Source organism: Rhinopithecus roxellana, chromosome 6, assembly GCF_007565055.1.
Source record: "Rhinopithecus roxellana isolate Shanxi Qingling chromosome 6, ASM756505v1, whole genome shotgun sequence".
NCBI lineage: Eukaryota > Metazoa > Chordata > Mammalia > Primates > Cercopithecidae > Rhinopithecus > Rhinopithecus roxellana.
This window is the reverse complement of record NC_044554.1, coordinates 10,869,707-10,895,117: the sequence shown is the minus strand read 5'-3', so window position 1 is coordinate 10,895,117 and position 25,411 is coordinate 10,869,707. Positions and strand designations below refer to the sequence as shown.

General features: G+C 42.2%; 1 protein-coding gene across 3 annotated transcripts in view; it reads right to left on the bottom strand.

Moving 5' to 3' along the window:
* The window catches only part of LAMB4 (laminin subunit beta 4), a 108,073-nt gene that overhangs the window by 58,533 nt on the left and 24,129 nt on the right, over positions 1-25,411 (bottom strand). For all 3 annotated transcript variants that reach the window (XM_030932777.1, XM_030932778.1, XM_030932779.1), the window contains exons 9-14: positions 24,565-24,685; positions 23,111-23,299; positions 18,501-18,680; positions 15,359-15,468; positions 12,150-12,229; positions 11,459-11,609 (exon numbers count right to left, since the gene is read on the bottom strand). In XM_030932777.1, coding sequence (XP_030788637.1) covers positions 11,459-11,609; positions 12,150-12,229; positions 15,359-15,468; positions 18,501-18,680; positions 23,111-23,299; positions 24,565-24,685 — 831 coding nt within the window. The remainder of the gene's footprint in view (positions 1-11,458; positions 11,610-12,149; positions 12,230-15,358; positions 15,469-18,500; positions 18,681-23,110; positions 23,300-24,564; positions 24,686-25,411) is intronic.

Sequence of the window (25,411 nt, the reverse complement as noted above, 5' to 3'; positions counted from 1 at the left end):
GAGTCACAGATGAATTATTCTAAGCAGAATACAGTCCAGAATCCAGCTGAGAATAATGTGCTAATACTGCAGCTTTGGAACATATGTTACTGTATAGAATTATTGATTTGAAAGCAGTGTCCCGGGAAGCAACTTTAATTTTAAGTACCCTTTGTGCTAATGAACTGAGCAAATTCCACATGGATAACCTTGGGTTTTCTCAGATATGACTGTGGAGTTCTGCCCAAAATATGGAGGCTATTCCCATGCCCACTTTAAGGATTTTGCCTAATTGGGCATGACAATGAGAAAACCCACATGGATTTATTTTCTAGATATTTCTTCCATGCAAAATGAGAAATGCTCCTCTTCTATCTGCATGGGAGCATGTAAGTATAAAACTCCTAACATGATTAATTAGAATCCCTGACGGTCTCTATACTGGATGTCAGCCTGAGGCCAACTGGACCCTGTAGATAATACCTCTTTAATTACTTTTGCATCTGCCTCTCCACACTCACAGCCTCCGCTCAAATTCCTCCTCTTGTTACTTTTGCCTGTGTTGCTGCAATAGTCTCTTGGCACTGTTCTCTTCTCTCTCTTTGGTCCGATACATATCATGTACTGCTGCCAACCAGGCATCTCAAACTCTTTCTAACTGCCAACAGAATAACGCCCAAGTTACTTAGCCTGGAGTTCTAGTTGCTCTGTGATCTACCCCAAACTGCCCTTCATTTGATAAATGTTTAGTAACAATTATGTGCCAGCTCCTGAATTAGGAATGCAAAATAAATAGGACAGAGCCTCTGCCACAGAGGAGTTTAGAATTTTGCATCTGAGGCAGAAATGTAAATGAGAAATTATACTGTCAGATTGGGTTTTAATAAACAGAGGTATATGTAAAGTCATCCATATGCAATGTTTTTCAAACATTAAAAAAAAAAATACCCTTGTGAGGCTGGGTGCAGTGGCTCAGGCTTGTAATCCCAGCACTTTGGGAGGCCAAGGTGGGTGGATCACGAGGTCAGGAGTTAGAGACCAGCCTGTCCAACATGGTGAAATCCCATCTCTACTAAAAACACAAAAATTAGCTGGGAGTGGTGGTGTGCACTTGTTGTCCCAACTACTCGGAAGCTGAGACAGCAGAATCACTTGAACCTGAGAGGCAGAGGTTGCAGTGAGTCGAGATCACGCCACTGTACTCCAGCCTGGGTGACAGGGTGAGACTCTGTCTCAAATAAAATAAATAAAATAAAATAGCCTTGCAATTGCAGTAGACACTGTAGGTACCCCTCCCAAATCTCCTTTAGCTGTTTGTGCACCCATACCCTAGTTGCTGCTGACAGCTCACAGTTGAGCCTTGCTCTGGAGGATTGCTCTTTCATATTTCCCTCCCCAACCACCCAACACTACCTTTGGGAGCTCATAGCCAATGACTGATTGAGACAAGGCTGACCAGGTTGTCTCAAGGGGCAGGACAACTTTGCCTGCAGTGTATGCCCCTGAGCTCCTCTGAGGATCAATTCAAGGTTTGTTTTACCTGAGACCACGTCTCGCTCTGCTCTTTCCTTTTCTCTATCTTTTATCCTTCACTCTCTTAAGAGTATTCCTGAAGAATATTTCCTTGAAAAATCACATGCAATTGAATCCCATCTTAGGCTCTCCTAGGGCACCTGACTTGATATAATTAATGCCAGCCAGTTTACCTAAAAGTAGATCCTAAGATGCAATTCTGGAGGTGGATAATTTACTGTTTGGCTGGCAGTGAGGATCATGGTGGGTGACATGCACTGATGATCCCTGGCATGAAGTAGTGATACAATTTCTGAAACTGTCACCTGTGGAGAAATGGGACAGAATACAGGCAGGGAAGGGGAGGCACTGACTTGAGCAGTATTTCTGGCACTGAAAGATATGGGAGGCATCCACATCCTTTGATGTTCCAGTAAGAACTGTGGAAATGGGTGGCTGTTGTTGAATGTCTTTGATGAGAGAAAATGACAAGGTCAGGACAATCAATCACCAATGTAAAGAAAAGTGTGAGAATCAGAGGGCCTCCCTGGGGTGTGTTTTAAGAGACTCTCATCTCCTTAAACTAGAGGGCAAGAAGAGCTGAATATTCTTCACAAGCATTAATTGTAAGAGTTGCAGAACTTCAGAGAAGAGGCTGAATTATCAGCCTAGGTAAATTACTTATACAAAGATAACTGTCTATTGGGGAAGGGGGCATACCCATAATCTTTCAGTATTAGTGGATACAGGATCTGAGCTTATGCTGATAACCAGGTATCCAAAGTGCCACCATGGTCCCCTTGTTAGAGTAGGGACATACGTGGGTCCTAAAATGGACTGCTGGGCCAGGTGCCTTTCATAGTGACTTCACTGGATTTACAGAACCACGTATTGATAATTTTCTTCAATTCTTGAGTATATAATGGAATGAATCTGCTTTGCAGTTGGCACTGGTTCTTTGACTTGTGGGTTAAGAGCTCTTGTAGTAGGAAAAGACCAAGTAAAATCCTGTAAAATGAGCCCCAACCCCAAGCCAAGACAGTACATAAAAACATTATTGCAAATCAGGGGCATCCTCAGAGTGCCACTCTCAAGACTTAAAGGATGAATGGGTGGTGGTTCTCAACATATCCCCATTTAAGGCACCAGTCTTGTTTCTGCAGTTGTTGGATGGATCACTGGCAGATGGAATGACCACAAATTTAACCAAGGTATAGTCCTACTTGCAGCTGTTGGGTTGGATGGAGTGTCTTTACTAGAGCAGATTAATACAGCCTCTGGAACATGCTATGTAGATATTGATATGCAAAAATGTTTTCTCTTCCATACTTGTAAGGAAAAAGGAACATCTGCAGTCCTTTGTTGTTTCTATATTGTCTGCAAATGTGGTGGGGTGGAATGGTGGTGCTCTATTTTCCAACAAGGGCAAGTGGGTTCCTTCTGTAGTCTGAGAGTGCTGAGGAGAATACTTGGGAAGGGCAAGAGGGTATGTTCACAGTCTTGCTCCAGGCCTATTTAATTCTCTTGTTCTCTGTCACAATATAGCCCAAAAGGATCTGGACCATCAATATATTCTATGAAATACCACATTAGTCCCCTACATTGAGGCCTAGTGAAGTGGGTGCCTTGGCCCAAGGTGATATCACATGACTTCCCATAGTGAGAACCAGCTGTTCTGTGGCCTTGGCCAGCACCCTTTTCTGAGGGCTGAGTGTCTAATTCATCAAGATGCGAAAACATAATATCTCCTCTGCACGATAGATCCACTTTCCAGCAAAAGAAGTTCAGCAGTGGTCATGTGATTTTGGGATTCACTGCCCTTACACAAACCATACTACCTGGAAGATGCTGACCTGAGATGGCAGTGCATTGGGGCCCCTTAAAGATGCAGCTGAAGAATTAGCTTCACAAACTTGGAAATGAAGCCCAAGGAGATGGGCCAGTGCTCTTTGGGATGTTATGTACTCCTTAAATCAAGGAATTTGATGCTGTGTCCCTAACAGGCAGAATACATGGGCTTGGGAGAACCAAGTAGGATTAGCCATGCCCACTATCACTCCCAGTAACCATGGGAATCTGGGCTTCTTGTCACTGTAACATTACCACTCTGTGGGTCTAGAGGTCTTGATTCCTGGAGGGGGACAGAGTTCCTTTTGCTAATCTTAAAGCTATGGCTGCTACATGGTCTCTTGGGCTCCTCATGCCAGCAGACCAGTAGTCACAAGAAGGAATTACCATAACTATAGGGCTGTGGCTATATCATTGGGACACGAGGAATATGTACAGCACTGAGGTGATCCACTGGGGCATCTTTGGTGCTCCCATACATGTGGTCTGATAAGGCATGCAATGCAGGGCCTCCAGCCCATGAGGGATGAGAGTGTGAGTCATCTCAGAAGTACCAGTTGAGGATGAGGGGAATCTAGAATGTGTAGAGAGGAGGGAGGGAGATGGTATCAATTATAGCCTTGGGACCAACTGCAGCAGCTAGAAGCTGTAGTTTGTCTCACTAGTGTCATTTTGTAAATTTCCTCAGGAATTATGACTAATCAGAATCCTGGAGAAGCTGTGCCTGCATGGAATGAACTTAATGTAAGAAGCAAATGGGCGGGGCCAGCTTCATGGTTACCTAGGACCACCCCCCAACCCCCCGAAGAAAGCCCCCATGCTTGATTTGATGCTTTGCTGTCACCATCTTGATAGGGTTAATAATTTTATTTCTTTGAACTTGTTCTGTAAGTGAAGTGTTTTGGGACAGTGGAGATGCACGTGAGCAGAAGAGATATGCGCATCATGTGTGTCTGCTTCCTTGTTGCCCCATTTGCAGATAGTGCACATCACGGCCAATGAACACAGAATTCTGGGGGACCTACTGTGCCTGGGAGTTCAGTGAGACTCAAAGTGAGTGCAAGGTAAGTGTGTTACTCATGTGATCAAGTTAACAGGAGTGTCGATAGCTCCAAGAAACCGAGCTTTCTGTTAGAACCAGACTTCTTTTGAATGCAGAAAGAAAGGTATTCTAAGAAACATAAACAACCAAGGAATCCTATATCTTTTTTTTGTTTTTTTTGAGAGACAGAGTCTCGCTCTGTCACCCAGGCTGGTGTGCAGTAGCACAATCGCAGCTCTCTGCAGCCTTGACCTCCTGGGCTCTAGTGATCCTCCCACCTCAGCCTCCTGAATAGTTGGGACCACCAGCACACATCATCACACCCAGCTAATTTTTTATTTTTTTGCAGAGATGGGGTCTCAAATCCAGTCTAGTCTCAAACTCCTGGGCTCAAGTAATCTTTCCATCTCAGCCTCCCAAAGTGCTGGGATCACAAGTGTGAGCCACCATGCCAGACCTCATATATTTTCTTATTCATGTGACTTCCCTGCATTAGCCCACTACTTCCACTGAAAAGGATGACTAGAAGGAAAGAAAGACAGGAAAACCCACAGTTTCATTTCCTTTCAGTCCTTCCTTACTCATCAGTATGCTGAAGGTAGAGTGTCGGTTGAATACATAGCAGGAAGTGAAATGAAAACAGTTAACTTAGTCTTGTGCAGAGTTCTCACAGTTCTGTTAAGAATGAAATACATATGTATATATGACTACAAATTGACTATGTGGATATGAATACAAATTTTGGAATTTCAGTGATTTCACGTGTGAGTTGAAATGTTCTCATGTTTCCAGTTAAAATTGGCACTGCACTCTACAAAGATGAACTGGTATAATTCATGCTAGTAATTTTAAATTTTAATATATCTTTACATAGAATGACATTGAACAGCAAATAACAAAATGCTCTGACAAACTGAGAGAACGATCATGAAAGAAAGTATAATGTTTTATATTTTAGTACTTTCTTTTTTTTTTTTTTTTTTTTTTGAGACGGAGTCTTGCTCTGTCGCCCAGGCTGGAGTGCAGTGGCCGGATCTCAGCTCACTGCAAGCTCCGCCTCCCGGGTTCACGCCATTCTCCTGCCTCAGCCTCCCGAGTAGCTGGGACTACAGGCGCTGCCACTTTGCCCGGCTAATTGTTTGTATTTTTGGTAGAGACGGGGTTTCACCGTGTTAGCCAGGATGGTCTCGATCTCCTGACCTTGTGATCCGCCCGTCTCGGCCTCCCAAAGTGCTGGGATTACAGGCTTGAGCCACTGTGCCCGGCCAATATTTTAGTACTTTCAATGGCCCTTTTTCTTCTTCTGATTTTAGAACATAAGCTCTGCATTTTTATTTTGCACTGGGCCCTGCAGGTGGGTCCGAGCATGCAATGAGTAGGATGTTGTAGGTGCCGTTGTTCTGCTGCCAGATCCCCTTTACTGGGCCAGTGCATGCAGCTGCCAGCTCCTGAGACTGTTGCTCCTATGGCTCCCGCTTGCTCCAGGGCTTCTCTTGGGCCTTGCTCTTGGCTGATTAGAGTCATCTCACCTGGAAGGTTACCCACATCTGCCGTGGCAGTCCAGCACCAACAACTGACTGATGCAGGAACACAACAGGCCAGCCCTGTACCTCAGTGGGGGACAACTCTGTGGTGTAATTTATACTTCAGAGCTTCCCTGGGGGATGAGACCCAAAGCTAAACTTGACCCTCGACCCCAAACCTGCCTTCCCCTTTCTCATTTCCTAGCCTACTTCCCTCACTCCATTATAGGTTTTCCCTGACATGTGTTCCCTTAATAAAACACATGCACCTGAATCCCTGTTGTCATCTGCTTCCAGGAACCTAAGACAGTGAGTGACACTGTACCCATGCAGATATCCATTTATATAAAATTGAAAAAAATGGATAAAAATATGACTATTTTGTATTCCTCTGTTGTACTAAACTGACCCACTAAACTGATTCCATGGCTTACTTATTAATTGGCATGTCCTGCAGTTTGAAAAATTACAGCTCTATGGAACCCTAGAGATGGACAATTATGTCCAGATGTCAGGGTAGGAAATGTCAGAGAAAAAGAAATCTGAGTTGGGTTTTAAGGGATAAGAAGAAGTTTTCCCAATCAATAACACAGAGGTGGTAATTTCAAGAAAGAGAGGAGTATGTTGTGCATGCTTAAAGCAGGGTTTCTCAAAGTGCTGTCATGAACCACCCATATCAGAATCACCTAGGGGCACGTGGCAAACATGCAGGTTTCTTGGTCAGCCTCAGATTCCCAGATATGGTATCTCAAGGGTCAGACCTGGAATCTGGATTTTAAATAAACTCCCTAGGTAACACGCACAGTAAAAATTTGAGGATCACTGAGGGAATTAGGGGAGGGGAGTAGCGACTCATTCCGCAGTCTCCTCTTTTCAGGTGGACTTCAGATCTAGGAGAGGCACTTCTAGCCTAGAAGTTAGAGAAGGCCTCGTGGGGCTGTAGCATAGGAATAGGAACAAGTAGGAGAAAGCAAAGACCCCATGATTAAGCGCACATGATCCCGGTAGGGGGAGCAATGCCCACGAAGCCTTCTCTGAACTTCTCAGCTGGGGTATTTCTCTGTAATCTGAAGTCCATATCATGTTACATGCAGCTGTTTCATGACCCTTAGCCCAGCCCACCACACATTAGCTGTTTGTGTCCACAGCTCCTTCCCACTACAATGAGGGCAGGCTCCATGTTGGTGTTTCTGTTTTCTTTCATTCAGCCATTTTATTCACTTGAGAAGTTCTCTTATGTGTAAGCGGTGCTGGGTTTGGGAACAAGACAGCCAACGTGTGCTTTCATTTGCTTCTCCAATACACCCATTTGTGCATATGCACCCAGGAAGGCTCAGTAAAAATCTCAGTACAGCTAATAAATGAAGGAATGAACCAACCCACAAACAAGCCTACAGTGGCTCTGACTTTCGTGAATAACAAGGGATGGCTACAAGGTCTTCTGGACTCTTTGAAGCTTCTGTAGCCATGGGAGACTGGGCCGTGAGGAGGTGGCATCGCTCTGCCACTGATGCCAGCACTGACCAACTGCAGCTGCCTCAAAGTCTGAGGCACAGCTACAGCACCAACCCAGGGGCCATCAGTGTGTCTTTCCTTCTCCATCTAAGAGGAGAGCCACTCCTCAGCACTTTACCTCTCCTTACTAAAATGACAAGAAATTGTGAATTCACAGTGTCCAACTCTCTAACTCTTCAGAACCCAGATTTCTAGAAATCATTTGTTTTGCAAAGAAATACAGCTATTGATGTTTTTCCCCAGAGGATCTGATTTCTTTGGACTTGGTTTTTCCTTTCCTCCATTTCTATTCATGAGGGTAATAAGAGTTTTTACTAACTGAGTACATGCATGGACCAAGCACAGTTGTAAGTGCATTCATTACCATATCATTCATTTACGGCGTGTGACTGTGGCCATTCATAAATGGTTTACCTCACTCTGCTCATCAGCATGGAAGCTTTACTTCTGATTTCTCTTCAGTATTATCTTTTCTTTGTCAATTATGAAATCACTTCCTTGTTGCTGGAAATACACATCACATTCCAGGCAAAGCTGTTGCTAAAATCTTTTTTTTTTTTCTTCAGTTTTCTGTTTTCCAAAATGGGCAACTTTGAGACAGAGTCTCCCTCTGTCACCCAGGCTGGAGTGCAATGGCACGATCTCAGCTCACTGCAACCTCTGCCTCCCAGGTTCAAGTGATACTTGTGTCTCAGCCTCCCGAGTAGCTGGGACTACAGGTGTGAGACACCATGCCCAGCTAACTTTTGTATTTTAGTAGAGACAGGGTTTTGCCATGGTTGGCCAGGCTGGTCTCAAACTCCTGACCTCAGGTGGTCTGCTCACCTCGGCCTCCCAAAGTGCTGAGATTACAGGCATTAGCCACCATGCCCGGCCTAACATCTTAAAAAGAAATGACAGTTTAAGTACCCATCAGAAGTATTAATTGTACCATGGACCAAGAGGTTCAGATTATTCCACCAATGAGCCATGGAGAAAGTTAATTGTAATTCTTCTTAGTTCTCCAATTAGAATGTTGAAACAATTCTTCATAAGATGCAGTTGGGTTTGCTTTTATTCACATTCATAGTTTCATCTCCAGCCTTTCTCTTCTCTCTGTGACCTCTTAACTTAGGTCCTTACTTGTTCCTGTCTGGACTAGTACAGTCTGTACAGAAATGGGCTTCACTTCTGTCAGATTAAGTTTGTAAGAATACTGAGGACGGCCTCTGTCATATCATTCCCTTGCACAGAAGGTGTACGGCGAACACATCTGACAGCAATAACTTAAGCATACTCTGAGAATGACCCTATGGTCTAAAGGGAATGTGAGTTTAGAGTTCCCAGCTAAGGAATCTGGGAGTCGCCAACCTGGAGATTCGTTCCCTATCTCTGAGGAACATCTGAACCTCTGGCCCATCCTGTGGAATACAGGCCATACAGAGGTTTGAGGCCCTTTGTTTTGGGTTAAATGAAGGTTGCATGGAAGAGGTGGCTGGGGGGAGGGTACTAAGTGAAAATGCTATATAAACTACACTTTTTTTTTTTTTATAGCAGTGCTCCTGTCTAGCCTGCTGCCAATGGACCCCTGTATGTAAGTTCCCTCAATCAACCCTATGTCTCATTCGCTGGCTCTGGGTGTCTTCTTTGGTCTCTTTGAACATGGTGCAGTATCTATTGAGATCAATAGGGGCCCAGCATGACAGAAGGCTTCAGTAAGTTCTCATTGCCCAAAAAATAAAGTTTAGCCTCCTTAGCAGGAGACTATAATTTTATTTTACAATAGTTCTTCTCTATTTACACTCCCTGCTGTACTTGTGTCTATACCTGCCTTGGTTCTCCTCTGAACTGTTATTTATAACTTGCTCTGGCTAGATTGTCTTCTCATAAAGGCTTATTCGTGGCTCAGAAATCCTAATACACTTACTGATTCTCCTTATCATTTGTCACTGGCCCATCCTAACCTATCTATGTAAATGTGTTAGCTATAGTAAAAACTCCTGGAGCCAGTGACCCTAACTAATCCTTATCTGTCCTTAGCCTGGAGCTCAGCTTTGTGTGCACATTGTATAACATCTTAACGGGTTAAGAATAAGAGTTGTGTTTGTTTGTTTTTTTGAAACATAGTCTCTTGCTCTGTTGCCCAGGCTGGAGTGCAGTGGTGCAACCACAGCTCACTGCAGCCTCAACCTCCCAGGCCCAAACTATTCTTCTACCTCAGCTTCCTGAGTAGCTGGGAATACAGGCACGTGCCACCATACCCAACTATTTTTTGTCATTGTTTTTATAGAGGTGGGATCTCACTATGTTGTCCGGGCTGGTCTTAAACTCCTGGACTCAAGGGATCCTCCTGCCTTGGCCTCCCAAAGTGCTGGCTTTACAGATGTGAGCTACTGTGCCTGGTCAAGAATAAGAGTTTTTAAACCAGATGCACCTGCGTTTCAATCCAGTCTCTCCCAACCCCCACTATCTACTAGATGTATGACTTTGAGTGACTTACCTAACCTCTCTAATGTTTTTTCCTCATCTGGAAATTAGGAATAATAGGTTGTTTGGAGAGTTAAATGAGATAATGTATGTAAAGTACAAAGCATAGCACATTAAATACATGGAATAATATTAATAATACAGCAACAGTGACAGCATAGCAAGCATACCATAACATTTTGTTAATGAATGTGCAAATAATCAAATGGTAACCAACTTAAATCTTTTCTACTACAATTAAAGATCATACCCTCAGCAGAGAAAGAAAATTATTCACATTATTGCCCTTTAAACTCTTAATATCAATCCCACCTTGAATGCTTTTTCTTTTGTCATAGGCATTACTTTCTAACTTGTTAAGAAAATTTTACCTGCCTTTTAAATGTATTTCACGTCCTGGATATTTTTCCTTAAGCCACTGAGGGAGTAGTAAGGGTTCATATTATGCATGATATAACCCCCCTCACAAGTGAAATCGGCATTGTTTCAGACGCTTTACTCACAATCTCTGGTTCAGAGTTGTATTGGCATACTTGATATTAGTCTACTTAATTGGTAACAGGATAAACATTTGTTCAGTATGTGCTGTGTTGGGGGTGCTACATCCATCTATTTTAGATAATTTATTCTGTTTTCTTATCTAAAAAGTGAGACCTAGTTATGACCTAAACAGACATACTAATACTTCTTTCCAAAAATTTTTTTTCAGCAAACATCATAAAGATGCAATATTCAAGACCACGAAGAAGAACCCAGACAATGGATTATTTCATTTGGAATTTGGATTCCACCTACTGTAGTTGTTACATCTAAGTAGGGGCAATGAAAATCTCATGCTATGGTCTTGATTGTAGTCAGTAAAAGAGCAAATTCCAAGCCTCCTAAGGGGCTTTTTCATCCCTCCCCATCTGTCCTTACAGATAAGGAAGACATTCCAGGAATGACTCAGTTACTGGAAACTAGAATTCATTCCCCTTGTTTTCTTTATCTGTCCAAATCCTGTCTTTGGGATCAACTTTCACATGCTTTCTCTCCTTAAAGACTTTCACCTTGAATTACCTTTCCTTTGTCATATTCCTATCTGGAGTCACACTCTTGAGAACCTTCTATACCTTCGTCATTCATTTATTAGCAGATATCTATAAAGTTCCTACAGTGTGTCAGGCACTGTGCTATAGTGCAACAATGATGCATGCTGTACACATCCACCTCACCCTTTTATAGTTTATAGTATCATGGGGAGATGGAGAAGTAGACACTCAATAAACACATTTTGTCTGATGGGTATACCTTGAAACAGCAAAAGTAAAGTCTGTTTCATCATAATTTGATCCATTCACATTGATGGGCCAGACCCTGTGCTAGACCTGGGAGACAAAGATGAATGAAACAGAGACTCTGCTCTCAAGAGTTATATAATCTGCATTTGCAGGTTATAACAAACTCTGATCTGCATCTTTGGGCAAAAGCATTCTTCTCTAGGTATCTTAACCATGATCTCAAGTATGTGCTGTGTGTGTTTACTGATGTATCATCAAACGCAGACTGTAGGGAAAGTAAATGAAATACGAACCAAAGGCGCCAGTCCTTGGAGTGGCGTGGCTTCCTCCGCCTCATAGAGATAGAAATTCAAAGGAGCAAAGAAGTAGCCAGGGGCTGGTTCAGAGCAGCTACGGCCAGTGACATGTGGGCGGCATTCACACTGCCCATTCTTGGGTGAACACCTGAGGAAAAAGCAATTCATCCTGAAAAAATACAAAGTAGGTGAGTATAAAATGAAGGTGTAGGGGTGCTGGGTTAATGCTCCCTGAGTTTGGAGCAATCCTGAGAATCAGTCAATCAATAGTCCTGTGGGCAGATGTAGAAAGGCCATGGGTTTAACATAACTGGTCTTGAATAGTGAATCCAGGGTTATGGAGCCCAGGCGGCCACTTTTTCCCCCCCAGTTCTGCTCTAAAATCTGGCAAAAAGGGGGCATTAGGACCTCTCTTTACAGGATGGAAAAAGCTGGTGTTTTAGGCAGGTCACACGTATTCAAGCACCCATGCCACCAGTTTGTGGTGGGATACCCAGCAGAAGGATTGTTTACCTCACCCTTGGAAATATTTGAAGTGAAATAAATCAAAGGGTTATAGTTAATGTCTCAAGATCATCACTTGTCATGGAATGAAATTTTTCACCTATGACTATGAGCATATCAAAATAAAATGTGCTTTTATGTTTAAATAAAGAATATTGCTATAAAACTTACTCATTTGACTTACACGTTAGAATAAGCACCTCCAATATCACAGTCACAGGGAGAACACCCATGGAGATGATTTCCCAGGCCCCAGTATCCAACCTACAGAGAAAACAGACTCAGCTGATTCCTGCTATAAAGATACTGTTGCTCTGAAGTGCAATATTGAAATCACTACAATGCAATTGCCACACATCAAATAGCCAAACAGCCTGCACCATCTCAGAGAAGCCTTCCTGGCCTATGTGCTTGGCTAATGATCTCCACAGACACATCTCTAGGATTTGAAGTAAGGGGACAGGGCTGGGTACAGTGGCTCATGCCTGTAATCCCAGCATTTTGGGAGGCCAAGGCAGGTGGATCACTTGAGGCCAAGAGTCTGAGACCAGCCTGGCCAACCATGGTGAAACCTCGTCTCTATGAAAAATACAAAAATTGCATGGTTATGGTGGTTCATGCCTGTAGTCCCAGCTACTTGGGAGGCTGAGGAAGGAGAATTGCTTGAACTTTGGAGGCAGAGGCTGCAGTGAGCCGAGATCATGCCACTGCACTCCAGCCTGGGTGATAGAGTGAGACTCCATTTCAAAAATTTTTTTTTAAAATGAAGGGGACAGGCTGGGCGCGGTGGCTCAAGCCTGTAATCCCAGCACTTTGGGAGGCCGAGACGGGTGGATCATGAGGTCAGGAGATCGAGACCATCCTGGCTAACATGGTGAAAGCCCGTCTGTACTAAAAAATACAAAAAAACTAGCCGGACGAGGTGGCGGGGTGCCTGTAGTCCCAGCTACTCGGGAGGCTGAGGCAGGAGAATGGCGTGAACCCGGGAGGCGGAGCTTGCAGGGAGCCGAGATCCGGCCACTGCACTCCAGCCTGGGCGACAGCGCGAGACTCCGTCTCAAAAAAAAAAAAAAAAAAAAAAAAAAAAGAAGGGGACAGGAAGGTTGTCCATGTAATGTGTCAAGTGGAAAAGCAATGGAAGCCTTACAATTCCTCTGACATCACCAGTTTATGCTCAGGTTGGGTTATATAAGTCCTATTGGAATAGAAGTTCTTCTACCAGCCTATGTGTAACTGCCTTTGTCTCCCGCCCCCACAACCCGGATGGAGTCTTGCTCTTTTCCCCACACTGGAGCACAGTGATACGCTCTTAACCAACCTCTGCCTCCCAGGTTGAAGCGATTCTCCTGCCTCAGCCTCCCAAGTAGCTGGGATTACAGGTGCCCACCACCACGTCCAGCTAATTTTTGTATTTTTAGTAGAGACGGGGTTTCACCGTGTTAGCCAGGCTGGTCTTTCTTGAACTTCTGACCTCATGATCCATCCGCCTTAGCCTCCCAAAGTGCTGGGATTACAGCCCTGAGCTACCAGGCTCGGCCATGTAACTACTTTTAATAAAACTTACAGGTTCCCTTACCACAACAATCCCGGGGATTTTACCCATGCAATGAAATGTTTAAAGGCAGAGAAATCATTCAAGTTAATTTTGAGATATTACATGAATATCACACTTTAGCATAGGCATTTGTTTATCAATCAGTTGTTTTGGCATAATAACATGAATCCATGTGAGAGAGTCAACTCTGTTGTTCCAGACTTTTTCCATCATTGCAACATCTTGACCGTTGTTCAAAATAAACAGCTGGTTAGATACAAATAACTATTTTTCTAAGTGTTATAATATTTAGTATAAAATGCTCAAAAAAAAGTCTTCTCCAACCAATCTCAATTGAACATGCTCCGATAAAACTTACATTTTAGTAGGTATGAAATTCTCGTTGGAAATGGTCTTGTTAAGCATCCACATTTTTTGTACCTTGGTACAATTTTATGCATGATTTTACTCAAAAAGATATCTTTTAGATATTAAACATTGATGTCTTTGGACACAATGTGACAAAGAACTTGATGTTTTTCCCCAAACCAAAACTTCAGTTTAAGAAAAAAAAAAAAAAAATGATGTGACAAGAACTGCTTCCCACAGGATGTGGTTGTGAAAACTCCCTCTAGGACAGGGAATGCTGCCATGCTGGCCACCTCAGGGCAGATCCAGGATGCCACTGGAGAAATGTGGATATGGAGAACCTGGTGGGTACACGGGTTCAGCCACGATGGATAGTTCCCCCATGGGGGGTCCCTATTCAGTTATTTTGCTTGCTTGCCCTGCAAGCAAAAGTGAGTCTGTACTGCACACGTAGCAGTTAACCAGCCAGTGAAAAAAGTCAGCCTGAGCCTAAGCTTTGTCTGGAATTACATGATTTGGTTGATCACATAATTTCAGGATTTGATGATGCTATAACCAACTGTGCTCCTTTTCTTGTGTCACACACTTATGGTCATGGAGATTGGCATGGCTGACCTTTCTCTTTAAGGTACAATTTTCAGATTTTCTGACTTCTCTTCTAGAATCCCTTCTTCATATTTCCTTCCTTGCTTCTTTCCCCCACCCTGTCTGCCCCATCCTGTTTTCAGTAAAACGACTTAAAATATGAGCACAAAACCATGTCCTCATAGGCATATGTTTCTTATTCATCAGCTACATTTCTTCAGACACATCGAGGTCACTGTTCTTTTATTAGGTTAAGTTTTTGTGTTTTTTTCTTTCTAAAATGTCATGGTGAGCTGCCAAGATTGGAGAACAAAGAAAAGAGTTGGGTTTGAATTCCCCAATTGCATCATGCATTTCTTATGGAGTGAATATGTTTTATTTTACTAATTTTAGATGATACATGCTTGTATGTTTAGTAGAGTCTGTGAAAAGTCCAAGAGTTTATTTCCCACAGGAATCTAAAATACATTAAACCTATGTTTTTTTTTTATAAGACCTTATCCAAAACATTTTTAGGAAGGGCGTGGTAGGGATGATAAGGGGATTGTGTGCAAGGGATAGAAGGAAGTTCTGGTGGCCCAAAACATGGGCAGATAAATGTTCTTCTATTCTACTGCTTGGCATTTTCAGGAAAACAGTGGATAAATCTAATAACATCTGTGCCTGTATCGGTTTAGTCCAGTCCAGTGGTGTGCTGGTAAATGTTTAACAGGCAGCTCAATGCAGGGGTGAAGGGAGGCTGATAGGTAGTGTTTGCTGATTTCTGTAGTGTAAATACTCATACCACTGGAGTACTAAAACACAATAGGAAAAGGAAAGAGATTAGCAAAACCAAGTCTCACCTAGGCAATGGCAATAGAAATCCACATCATTATATAAAAGGGAAATGATAGTCAAATACATACAGTGCATTCTTCGCAGTGTGCTCCGGTGACATATGACAGGCACAAGCATTGGCCTGTATCCACATCACAGGTCAAGAGTGACAGACTCCCAAGGGGGTTACAGTCGCAGGCTGAAAGCACAGCATACACAATTATTCTCATTCTTAATTCCTCCGCTCTTGTGAGTGTACTTAATAGCTCACACAAAGCAAGAAGCATAACTGCAAGAACACAGAGAAGCCTGCCCTGCCAGGTTTATTGTGTGCCTGGCTGGTGATTATTGTATTGCATATAACCTCACAGAGGAAATCCTGTGTCAGACACTTCCAGAGCCTTATGTAGTTTTACTGGATGGCAATTAGGAGGAGACAAGTAGGTGTAGTTAGCCGTACATGCTGCAGTACTGGCACAGTAACCCTGAGTGATGCTGACCAGGCTGGGCAGGAGTTTCTGGGAGTCATGGTTATTACTGATGGCTCCTTCTCTGGCAGATGCATCTGGAATCCTGCTCTCTCTTCTCTCCCTTAGTACTTTGTTACTTTTTCTCTTAATGCCCTCCCTCCTTCTTCTCCTTTACCCATAGACATTTCTGAGCCCTTCATATGTTGCAAAGGCTAAGAAGACATGCTACCAGAGCAAGGAATACACTTGCAGCAAATACCAACATTCATGGAAATAATCCAAATGTCCCATTGACTAATGAAGGGATAAATGAAAGTGGCACCGCCGTATAATAGTATGTTATTCAGCAATAAAAAATAAAGACCGATGTAATCTGCAATATGGATAAAACTTGAAAACATTGCTAACTATATCATCTTAACCATTTTAAGCAGGCAATTCAATTGTGTTAAGTATATTAACATCGTTGCATAAACAAGCTCCAGAACGTTTTTCATCCTGCAAAACTGAAACTCTATGCCCTTTATATAATAACTGCCCACTCCTTTTCCCCTCTAAGCCCTAGCAACCACCATGCTGCTTTCTGTGTGATTTTGACTACTCTGGGAACCTCATATAAGTGGAATCATATAGTCTTTGTCTTTTTGTGACTGCCTTCTTTTACTTTGCATAATGTCCTTAAGGATCATCCATGTTGAAGGATGTGTCAGAATTTTTTTCCTTTTTAAGGAAGAATAATATTCCATTGTATGTAAACACCATATTTTGCTTATCCACTCACCCATTAGTGGATACTTGGGTTACTTCCACCTTTTGGTTAGTGTTGCTATGAACATGGAAATACAAATATCCCTTCAAAGCTCTGCTTTCAATTATTTTGGGTATATACCCAGAAGAGGGGTTTCTTTTGTAGGGGGATGAAAATGTTATAAAATCGATTGTGGTGATGATTACACAACTTCCAATACACTAAAAATTATTGAATTGTTTACAGGGTGAATTGTATGGTATATAAATTATATTCAATAAAGCTGTTATGGGCTGGGCACAGTGGCTTATGTCTAGAATCCCAGCACTTTGGGAAGGTGAGGCAGAAAGATTGCTTGGGATCAGTTCAAGACCAGCCTAGGCAACATAGTGAGACTCCGTCTCTTAAAAACAAAAAATTAGATGGCTGTGGTGGCACATGCTTGTACTCCTAGCTACTTGGATGCTGAGGTGGGAAAGTTGCTTGAGCCCAGGAGTTTAAGGCTGCAGTGAGTATGATTATGCCACTGTAAGCCAGCCTTAATGACAAAACAAGACTATCTCTCCCCGCCCAAAAAAAAAATTTAAAGCTGCTATACACCCACACACACCAAAATAATGTTCAGCTTGTTCTTGGAGGACATCAGTTTAGTCAGAGAGTCAGAGAAACATGTGGAATGCTGAAAGGTATGATGGGAAATTGGTTTGATATATAATTCATTATCATGACATTTAACTTTGCCATCAAACCCAAGAAGAGCATTTTATTACAGAAAGATTCAGCCCAATGTTCTCTAAACATGCAAATAATCCACAGTTCCATATATGGGCAAAAACATGGAGCAGGAGGCTGTCACCAAATGGAACTTATTTACCCAGGGCTCCTGAGGAATCTAGCTCTATGGAGGCCCGGAGCAGTTCTAAATTTCTGTGATCCTATAGCTGAAGGTTGGCTCATTCGGCCTCAGAAAACTGCTGAGGTTTTCTTCTATTTCCACTCCCCACCTTCCCTGAGCTCTTTACTTTTTTTTCTTTACCAGAGAACATATGGATCAATATTAGAAGGGGTGTGAGAAGAAAGTGGAAACATAATTTAAAAAATGAAAAGAGGCCGGGCGCGGTGGCTCACGCCTGTAATCCTAGCATTTTGGGAGGCCAAGAAGGGTGGATCACGAGGTCAGGAGATCGAGACCATCCTGGCTAACACGGTGAAACCCCGTCTCTACTAAAAATACAAAAAATTAGCTGGGTGTGGTGGTACGCACCTGCAATCCCAACTACTCTGGAAGCTGAGGCAGGATAATCGCTTGAACCCAGGAGGCAGAGGTTGCAGTGAACCGAGATCGCGCCACTGCACTCCAGCCGGGGCTACAGGGCGAGACTCTGTCTCATAAATAAATAAACAAACAAACAAACCACCACTTGAAAACTGCCTGAGATGACATCAATCTTGCAGAAATGCATACTGTAATTTAATGGATTCGTATGTAGAGGTCTAGTGGAAACCAAAAGAGCTTTTGCAACTTGGCGTTAAATTTCTTGGCATTTCCCTGTTTGTTCCAGTGGGGAAAATGTGAATACCGCCTGCTGGTCCTTTATGATAAACCCAGTAAACCACAGAGAAAAGTTCTCCACTGGCTGGGCGCGGTGGCTCACGCCTGTAATCCCAGCACTTTGGGAGGCTGAGGCGGGCAGATCACAAGGTCAGGAGATCAAGACCATCCTGGCTAACACGGTGAAACCCCGTCTCTACTAAAAATACAAAAATTATCTGGGCGTGGTGGTGGACGCCTGTAATCCCAGCTACTCGGGAGGCTGAGGCAGGAGAATTGCTTGAACCTGGGAGGTGGAGGTTGGAGTGAGCCGAGATTTTGCCACTGCACTCCAGCCTGGGCGACAGAGCAAGACTCCATCGCAAAAACCAACCAACCAACCAACAAACCAACTAACCAACCAACCAAGCAACCACATAGAGGTTGATGGATGCTCGCCCCATCCCCCACCGTAGACTTACGCTGGCAGCCCAAGGGGTCAGTGGCGCTCAGTCCATAGTGGTTGGGCTTGCACTGGTCGCATTTGGCTCCTTCCACGTTCTCTTTACAAAGGCACTGGCCGGCCACAGACCCTAAGGCAGGATCAGAGTGGCTCACACAAATACCACCAGATACGGTCCCATCAGGGTCACATTCACAAGCTGGGGACACAGACATTCATTATTTTAGTTAATTGCAAATTGTGGGAAACCTGAAATATAAGCACAGCATTTTACCCATGCTATAACTATCTTGCTTTGTTTAAATAATTAAATGTTTAAATAATTAGACCACTTGGCAAGAGCTATTCAGAAATGTCTCCCAGATCTCTAGCCTTGAAAACTTTGAATAAATCCACACATATATTTTTAAAGGACTTTTAAATGATTCGAAAGTCAGAGGACCAGAGGAAGACCGCTGTTATGACAATTAAGACCAGATTATGTTAAGAATAGATTGATTCTTCTGGGGATGATGAGAACGTTTTGGAATTAGATAGATATGATGGCTGCACAACATTGTGCTGGTGAACTGCTGTTCATTTAAAAATGGTTAATATGTTATGTGAATTTCATCTAAAAATAGATTTAAAAAAGACTAAAGGTGAAAATAAGGTCAAAATCTCTGAAACCTGGTTAAAAAGTAAGTCTCTCCTCTATCACAGAAAAATATGTCACAAGGAAAAGTGACATTCTATTTTATTTTCCTTGGAAGAAACACCTGTAAGAAGGAAAGGGAAGGAATAGCGAGAAGTATTCATATCCTTGGTTTTGTTGGGGGAAATCTGCTGACAGGTCAAGATTTACAGAAGAGATTCTGGAAAATGGGAAAAACAGTCACTTGTAGCAAAGGAGCCATAAATGTAGCAACCTTTTTTCTGTTGTTGTTGCTGTAGACATTTAAACAACTCAAGGATCGGGTGTCATATGAAAAAGAATATTGACAGTTTGAATTAATTCTAGAGGGTAGAACCAGGAGAGAGTAGAAGTCACAAAAGGTAGCACTTGATTGAAGGAAGAACTCTCTAATAGTTAAGGCTGTCCAATACTGCAGTGAACCCCTCATCGTCGGAGGTGTCCAGGTAGATGTTAAAACAGCACTTGTGGCTTTGGTATGGATGACAAATGTGTTGTTGGGCATTAGATGACCACCAAGGTCTCTTGTATTTTTGTGGTTCTGTGTTTCCATGGGCTTCCACTTTTAAGGAGGGCAATAAAAATAAAAAATATGAATATCCTGATTTTAAGGAACAGTCACATTCACATTTATACATGCTTCCTTTGGATTACTAAAAACAAAAATGTCAAGTCTAAAACCATGTCTATATAACCGCCATTTAGGTTAGTGAGTTTAGTGGAAACAATTCAGTCAAACCAGTTGTTTCACATTATTGAAGCAACCCGTGTTTGCTCTCTGACACAATCTTTCACATTTCAATCATTTGTTATTTGTTATTGTTTTGTGACCGGTGACTCACTATGAAAAAATAGCATTGAGTTCTGTTTAGTTTGCAAAAACCACAATTTTCTCCTAATTAAAGCCAGTTGCTTCTAGAAAGAAGGGAACAAACTGGATTCATCTTAGAAGTGGCCAAAAGGAAAAAGCTAAAATTTCTTTGGGAGACAATCAAAAGTATCAGTATTGAGTTCCAGAGAATAATTTAATTATGCACAGAAGTATCCTTTGGGAAAGAGATGTGGGAGGGTAGATAGTAAACGTTCTTCGAAACAGCCTTGTGTCATGACCTTTAGAAGTCTAATTAAATGTCTTGGTGTCACATAATTCTAGCAAACTTTTATTATCAGCAGTTGAGTCTACCAAATCTTGCTTTTCTATATTAAACTTAATGGCATCTTAATTGTAGAAAACTTAAAATTAGTCAACCCTTATGCCTGGAATCTGCTTATGTAAATATTTAGGTTCGAACGAGGACAACTTAGAGAAAATTTATATGAGAATGCTAATCAATCTTCAAATACACATTGTTTGTATATATACACATAAACATTTGTTGAGGTAAACTAGGAGAAACTGGAGTGTCTCATGATAGTAGTTGGTTACAAACTCCTCATCTACCTTTTATGGAAAAATTCCTTGTTTACAAAGAATGACTTCTTAGTTTCATACCAGGAGTACTAGTTTTCTTTCCAAGGCACTATCAAGTTAATACTCAGTGGTTCTTAAGGAACAAGGCTTTGATTGATGTGCTCAAAATATTTGGTTTATTATTTCCAAATCACTTTCCAGATTCCTAGATTATCTGTTTCAATAATTGTATTTCCCTGATTCTACCCAAGAGAGCAATTTAATCTTCTTTTATAAATATATAGCTTTTAAAACAATAACAGTTATGCGTGTGCATGATTACAGATTGTGGTAAAAACTGTAGGATACTTAGGAAATTGCTCTAAAGAAATACATTTTCTGAAAATCTAGTTCTTTATATTAATTTTGAACACGTCATGTAAGGTAAATTTTATATAGTCAGGTGCCTACTGAGTAATCCGAGCCAAAATATTTCATTGATGCATTTTCTATATTGTGATCACTTAAAGTTTGAAATCTAGGACATTGAATGTATTCAGATGGCCACTGAATTACACTGTATAAGACTTCATTTTATGTACTATTATTATATGAAAGTTGAAGTTAAATTTTATAGCAGCTTCCCTGCCCCCACTTTAGCATTATTTGGATATACTCTAAGAAGCGGAATCCCTGAGTAGTGGGAGAGGCAATCCTCAATGGGTGCTGGTATCCTGAACGTTCTTGCTAAGTGTGCCAGCCGTGCAAGGTCCCACTGGCTCTTTATCTAGCCGTTTCTTAGAGTTGTGCTTGCAGCAAGCAACCTTGAGGGATGGAGTGGCATCTTCCCCTGCATAAAAAATAGGCTTGCTTCCACTTGCTATAAAGCAATGAATCCTCCAAGTTCAGTGTTCCTCAGCTGTATCATAAACTCACTAGATGTACACTATTCACATGGTATTCTTTGTGTCACTCCCATGAGACATGGGGACATGGAAACTCAGGCCAATACAATGATCTTGTTGCTTGCTATGCCATGAGTTATAAAGTCTTTTGTATTTGGCTCAAGAGTTTTGTGTCTTCTGTTATCCATGAAACAATAACAGGCCAACTTGTTAGTCTGCAAGTAGAGTAAGATTTCAGACCCAGTTACTGACACTGGGTATTTGAAATCAGGTTGGAGTATTTCTGTAGGCAAAAATGTATAGCAGTGATGCGACGAGAGTGAGCAAGCAAGGTGGCTGGGGTGTAACATTTAAGGAGGTACCCACTCTCAGATTTGTGCAAGCAGCAAGTGTTAGCCCTGCACTTCCATCACCCTGATAGTGAGTTCTTCTTTACATTTTAGAACTTAAGTCCCTTCCTTGGCTCACTGTAGTCCCAGTCCTGCAGGAAAATGCAAATTAAAACAATGATGAGATACCATTTGATTAGTGAAAATTAAAGTGTGATAAAACCAAGATAGCAAAAATTGAAGTTTGACAAAATCAAGTGTTGGCAAGGATGTAGAGCCCCAGGAACTCCCATTTACTATGGTGTGAGTGGCCAATGGCATATTCACTTAGGGGACCATGTGGTGTTATTTAATCAATTTGAAGTCCATACTCCATGGCCCATAAATTCCACTGCTAGGTATGTCTCCTAGGGACAAAGTTTGCATAGATGCACAAGGTCACATAAGAATGTTTACTGCAGTATCCAAAGAAAAGTGAACAAATAAGTTTTGTCATACTTAAAGGAAAAAATTCTATAAGAAATTAAAATGGAAGAACTAAGGCTACCTAATATGGAAAAGTCTCAAAAATATAATGTTGAATGAAATACCCAAGTTGCTGAAAGACACATACAAAATGACATCATCTATCTAAACTTTGAAAACATGTCAACATATATTGTTCGTAGATAAAAACACATGTGAAAGTGTGAAAAAAATCATGATAATGCATATATGAGTTTATCCCTAGCAAGGAGGGTAGACAAATGGGACAGTTGTGTACCTGAGACATCGATACAGTGCCTGTCATGTTTTATTAAAGTCCCGAGAGTGACAGGCTAAGACTGTTTTAGAGAAAGCTGATGGTGGGGTATAAAGGTGTCTATTATATTATTCTCTATTATTTTGTACATGCTTGAAATATTTCATTTAAGAAGTTGAGATTCAAGATAAAAGATTTTTAAAGGTTTTTAAAAAGTGCAAGTTAAGTAACATGTTAGCTTATGCATCTTAACAGCAAAATTGAAGTGTCTACAGCCAGTCGAATGTTTTAGCCAATTTTACCACTTTGGTTCCTCCCCCAGCAGGCTTCCATGATACTCAAGGTGTCTGCCTCTCCTCGTGGAATCCTGCATAATTTCCTAACTACCAGGACAGACACAGATTATTTGGATCAACTTGTTTGCAGAAGGACAAGCTCTTAAAGCTGAGGTATTTTTGCAATCCTTCACTCCCCAAAACAGGGTAGTCTGGAGATGCCCTTAAGCAGAGAGGGCGCGGGCAGCCCCGGTAAGATCAAACTGAACTTGGCTCAGACAGCGAGTAGGATCCAGGCAGAGCCCGGGGACTCACGAATGCATGCGTAGGGATCTGAGATGGTCTTGAGGGGGTCCCTGTAGAAGAGGGGCCTGCAGCGATCGCAGTGCTGCCCCTCAGTGTTGTGCTGGCAGTCTTCACACACGCCCCCGCTGAGGCCACCGCTTGCCAGGTACATAGTCATGTCGAAGTGACAGCGGCTGGAGTGGCTGTTACAACTGCACGCTGAGAGGAGAAGAAAGTGACTGAGAGGTGGACCAAGGCCTCGGGTGGCACAGCCAGCACCTCTGCACTGGTCAGGGCACCCGCTGGTCCTCCGCGTCCTCCTGCCACTTTGTGTTCTTTGTATAGATGTACCAAGAAAACAAAGGGAGAAAATGTGTGCTTTCAGGGGATCTTTCTAGTACTCTGATTCTGCTCCTACGCTTTCTATAAAATGTGCTCCCGATACGTTAAATATGTAGTTTTTAAAAATCAAGTGAACAAAAGTAAATCATTTCGGTGATCTAAAGTCACAGAGTGCAGTATTTGTGGTATTCATTAAAGGATGCTTTTACTGACTTACGCTTTGTGCAACTGAAATTTTTACATGAAATGTTCTGCATGCTCTGGGATTCCTAGAGAAGACGGCAAAGCTCAATCGGCGGGCCTCTCTTTCCACATAAGCAGGGAGCTGCAAGGGCTGCGGTCAATTTTATCTCATCTGAGGCTGGGCCAGAGGCCTGGAGGGAAAGGCAGTCTGTTTGGAGGAATTTGTCTTCATGGTAATGTCTACACTGTTTGTCTTTTTGGTTCTTTTCCTGTAAACAGTCTAAGGTCAGGCTGCATTTTCCTGGGTCTTGTATACTGTGACTCTCATGGATGAGGATTTTTTATTAGAGCTCTTCTAGGGACATTTCATTCCCTCAAATTCTGTTTTTCCTAGTCTGGGAAAAGAAATTGAATAACAAACTTGTTTGGAAGTTCATTAAAATTCAGAGGCAGCAAACATGTTAGCCAAAACAAAACCAGCATCTTATTAGCCTGAATATTTTATTTAAAACAATACAATAGCCTGTCAAACTCAATACTGGGCCTCATTTCTCCTATTATCCTACAGATGGGTTTAAGGTCACGCTCATGGAATGTATAACTATTCAGGATGACAGTCCAGATCTCTGAACCAAATCTAGTGTTCACCAAATTCTTGGAATTGCCTTGTCCCTGCTGATATTGCCATTACATGGCTCCGTACCTCTACTGGAAGAGTGCCACACAACATGCTTACTGTTTCATTTTTAAAATTAAACAATTTGTGGTGTGAGGGTTGCAGAAGTTGGCAATTCTTCTCTGTGAGATAATTGGGAACATCAGGATATCACACTATAGGAGCTGGGAGGACAGCCTCACCACTGTGGTGCCTGCAGCCCCACAGAAATGAACGAAGTGTTTCTCAAAATAAGGAAACCCAGAGCACACTCAGTCTATGCAGGGAACTGAGTTTCACGCACATCTGCAAGTGTTGTCCTGGAGGTCTGCAGCTGGCCTCCAAGGAGCATCCTGGAAGAAGTCCTTGCATCTCTCACAGTTTGGACCATCTGTATTGTGCTGACAGACACACTGACCGTGAACCTGCATTGTGCAATAAATAGAGCATTAAAAGAGGGCTTGTCCTTGGGAACGTTGGGGTTCTTTAAATGGGAAATGAAATACCAGGTCCTGGTACTTCTCTGATCCTTAGTTTCCCGTATGTTAATTACAATACCGACCTTGACTATCTTCTATTATTTTCTTAACTAGTTTTAAACTTCATAAAAATTTAAAAAGTTCAGTGAACTTCTAAAATACAATACTGGTTTTTGGCTTTTCTAAGTTCTAGTTTCAGGGCAGCACATTACAGCCCTCAATAGTGTGAGGGACAGGATGGCTAAGGGGTTTGTGCGGAGTTGTGGGGGAGTGGTATATGGGATTGTTTAGGAGCATAAGAGAAAAGAGGGAGTTAGAAAAGGGAACGAAGCTGAAGAAAGCCATGTGATTCTCCTGGATTTTCCCAAAATGCTCTAAATGACCCCCATGCAGAGAGAGAAGTTCTGTTTCCAGTGAATGGGAAATAGTGTAGCTGAATGGGAAGGCACACTAGCTCAACATTAAGCCTTGTGTGAGTATGCCTAATAAACAGTTGACATTTATTTAGAAGACACACACCATGGTGCTCTGCATAAAACTACAACTCTTCTACAATATCTTTTAAGGCTAGTGCCCCCAGATGAGAGAGATCTGCAGTATTAAGACACAGCCATTCCCAGTGTAAGGATGCTACTTGGATTGAACATTTTACAACATCAGATATTGCTGAAA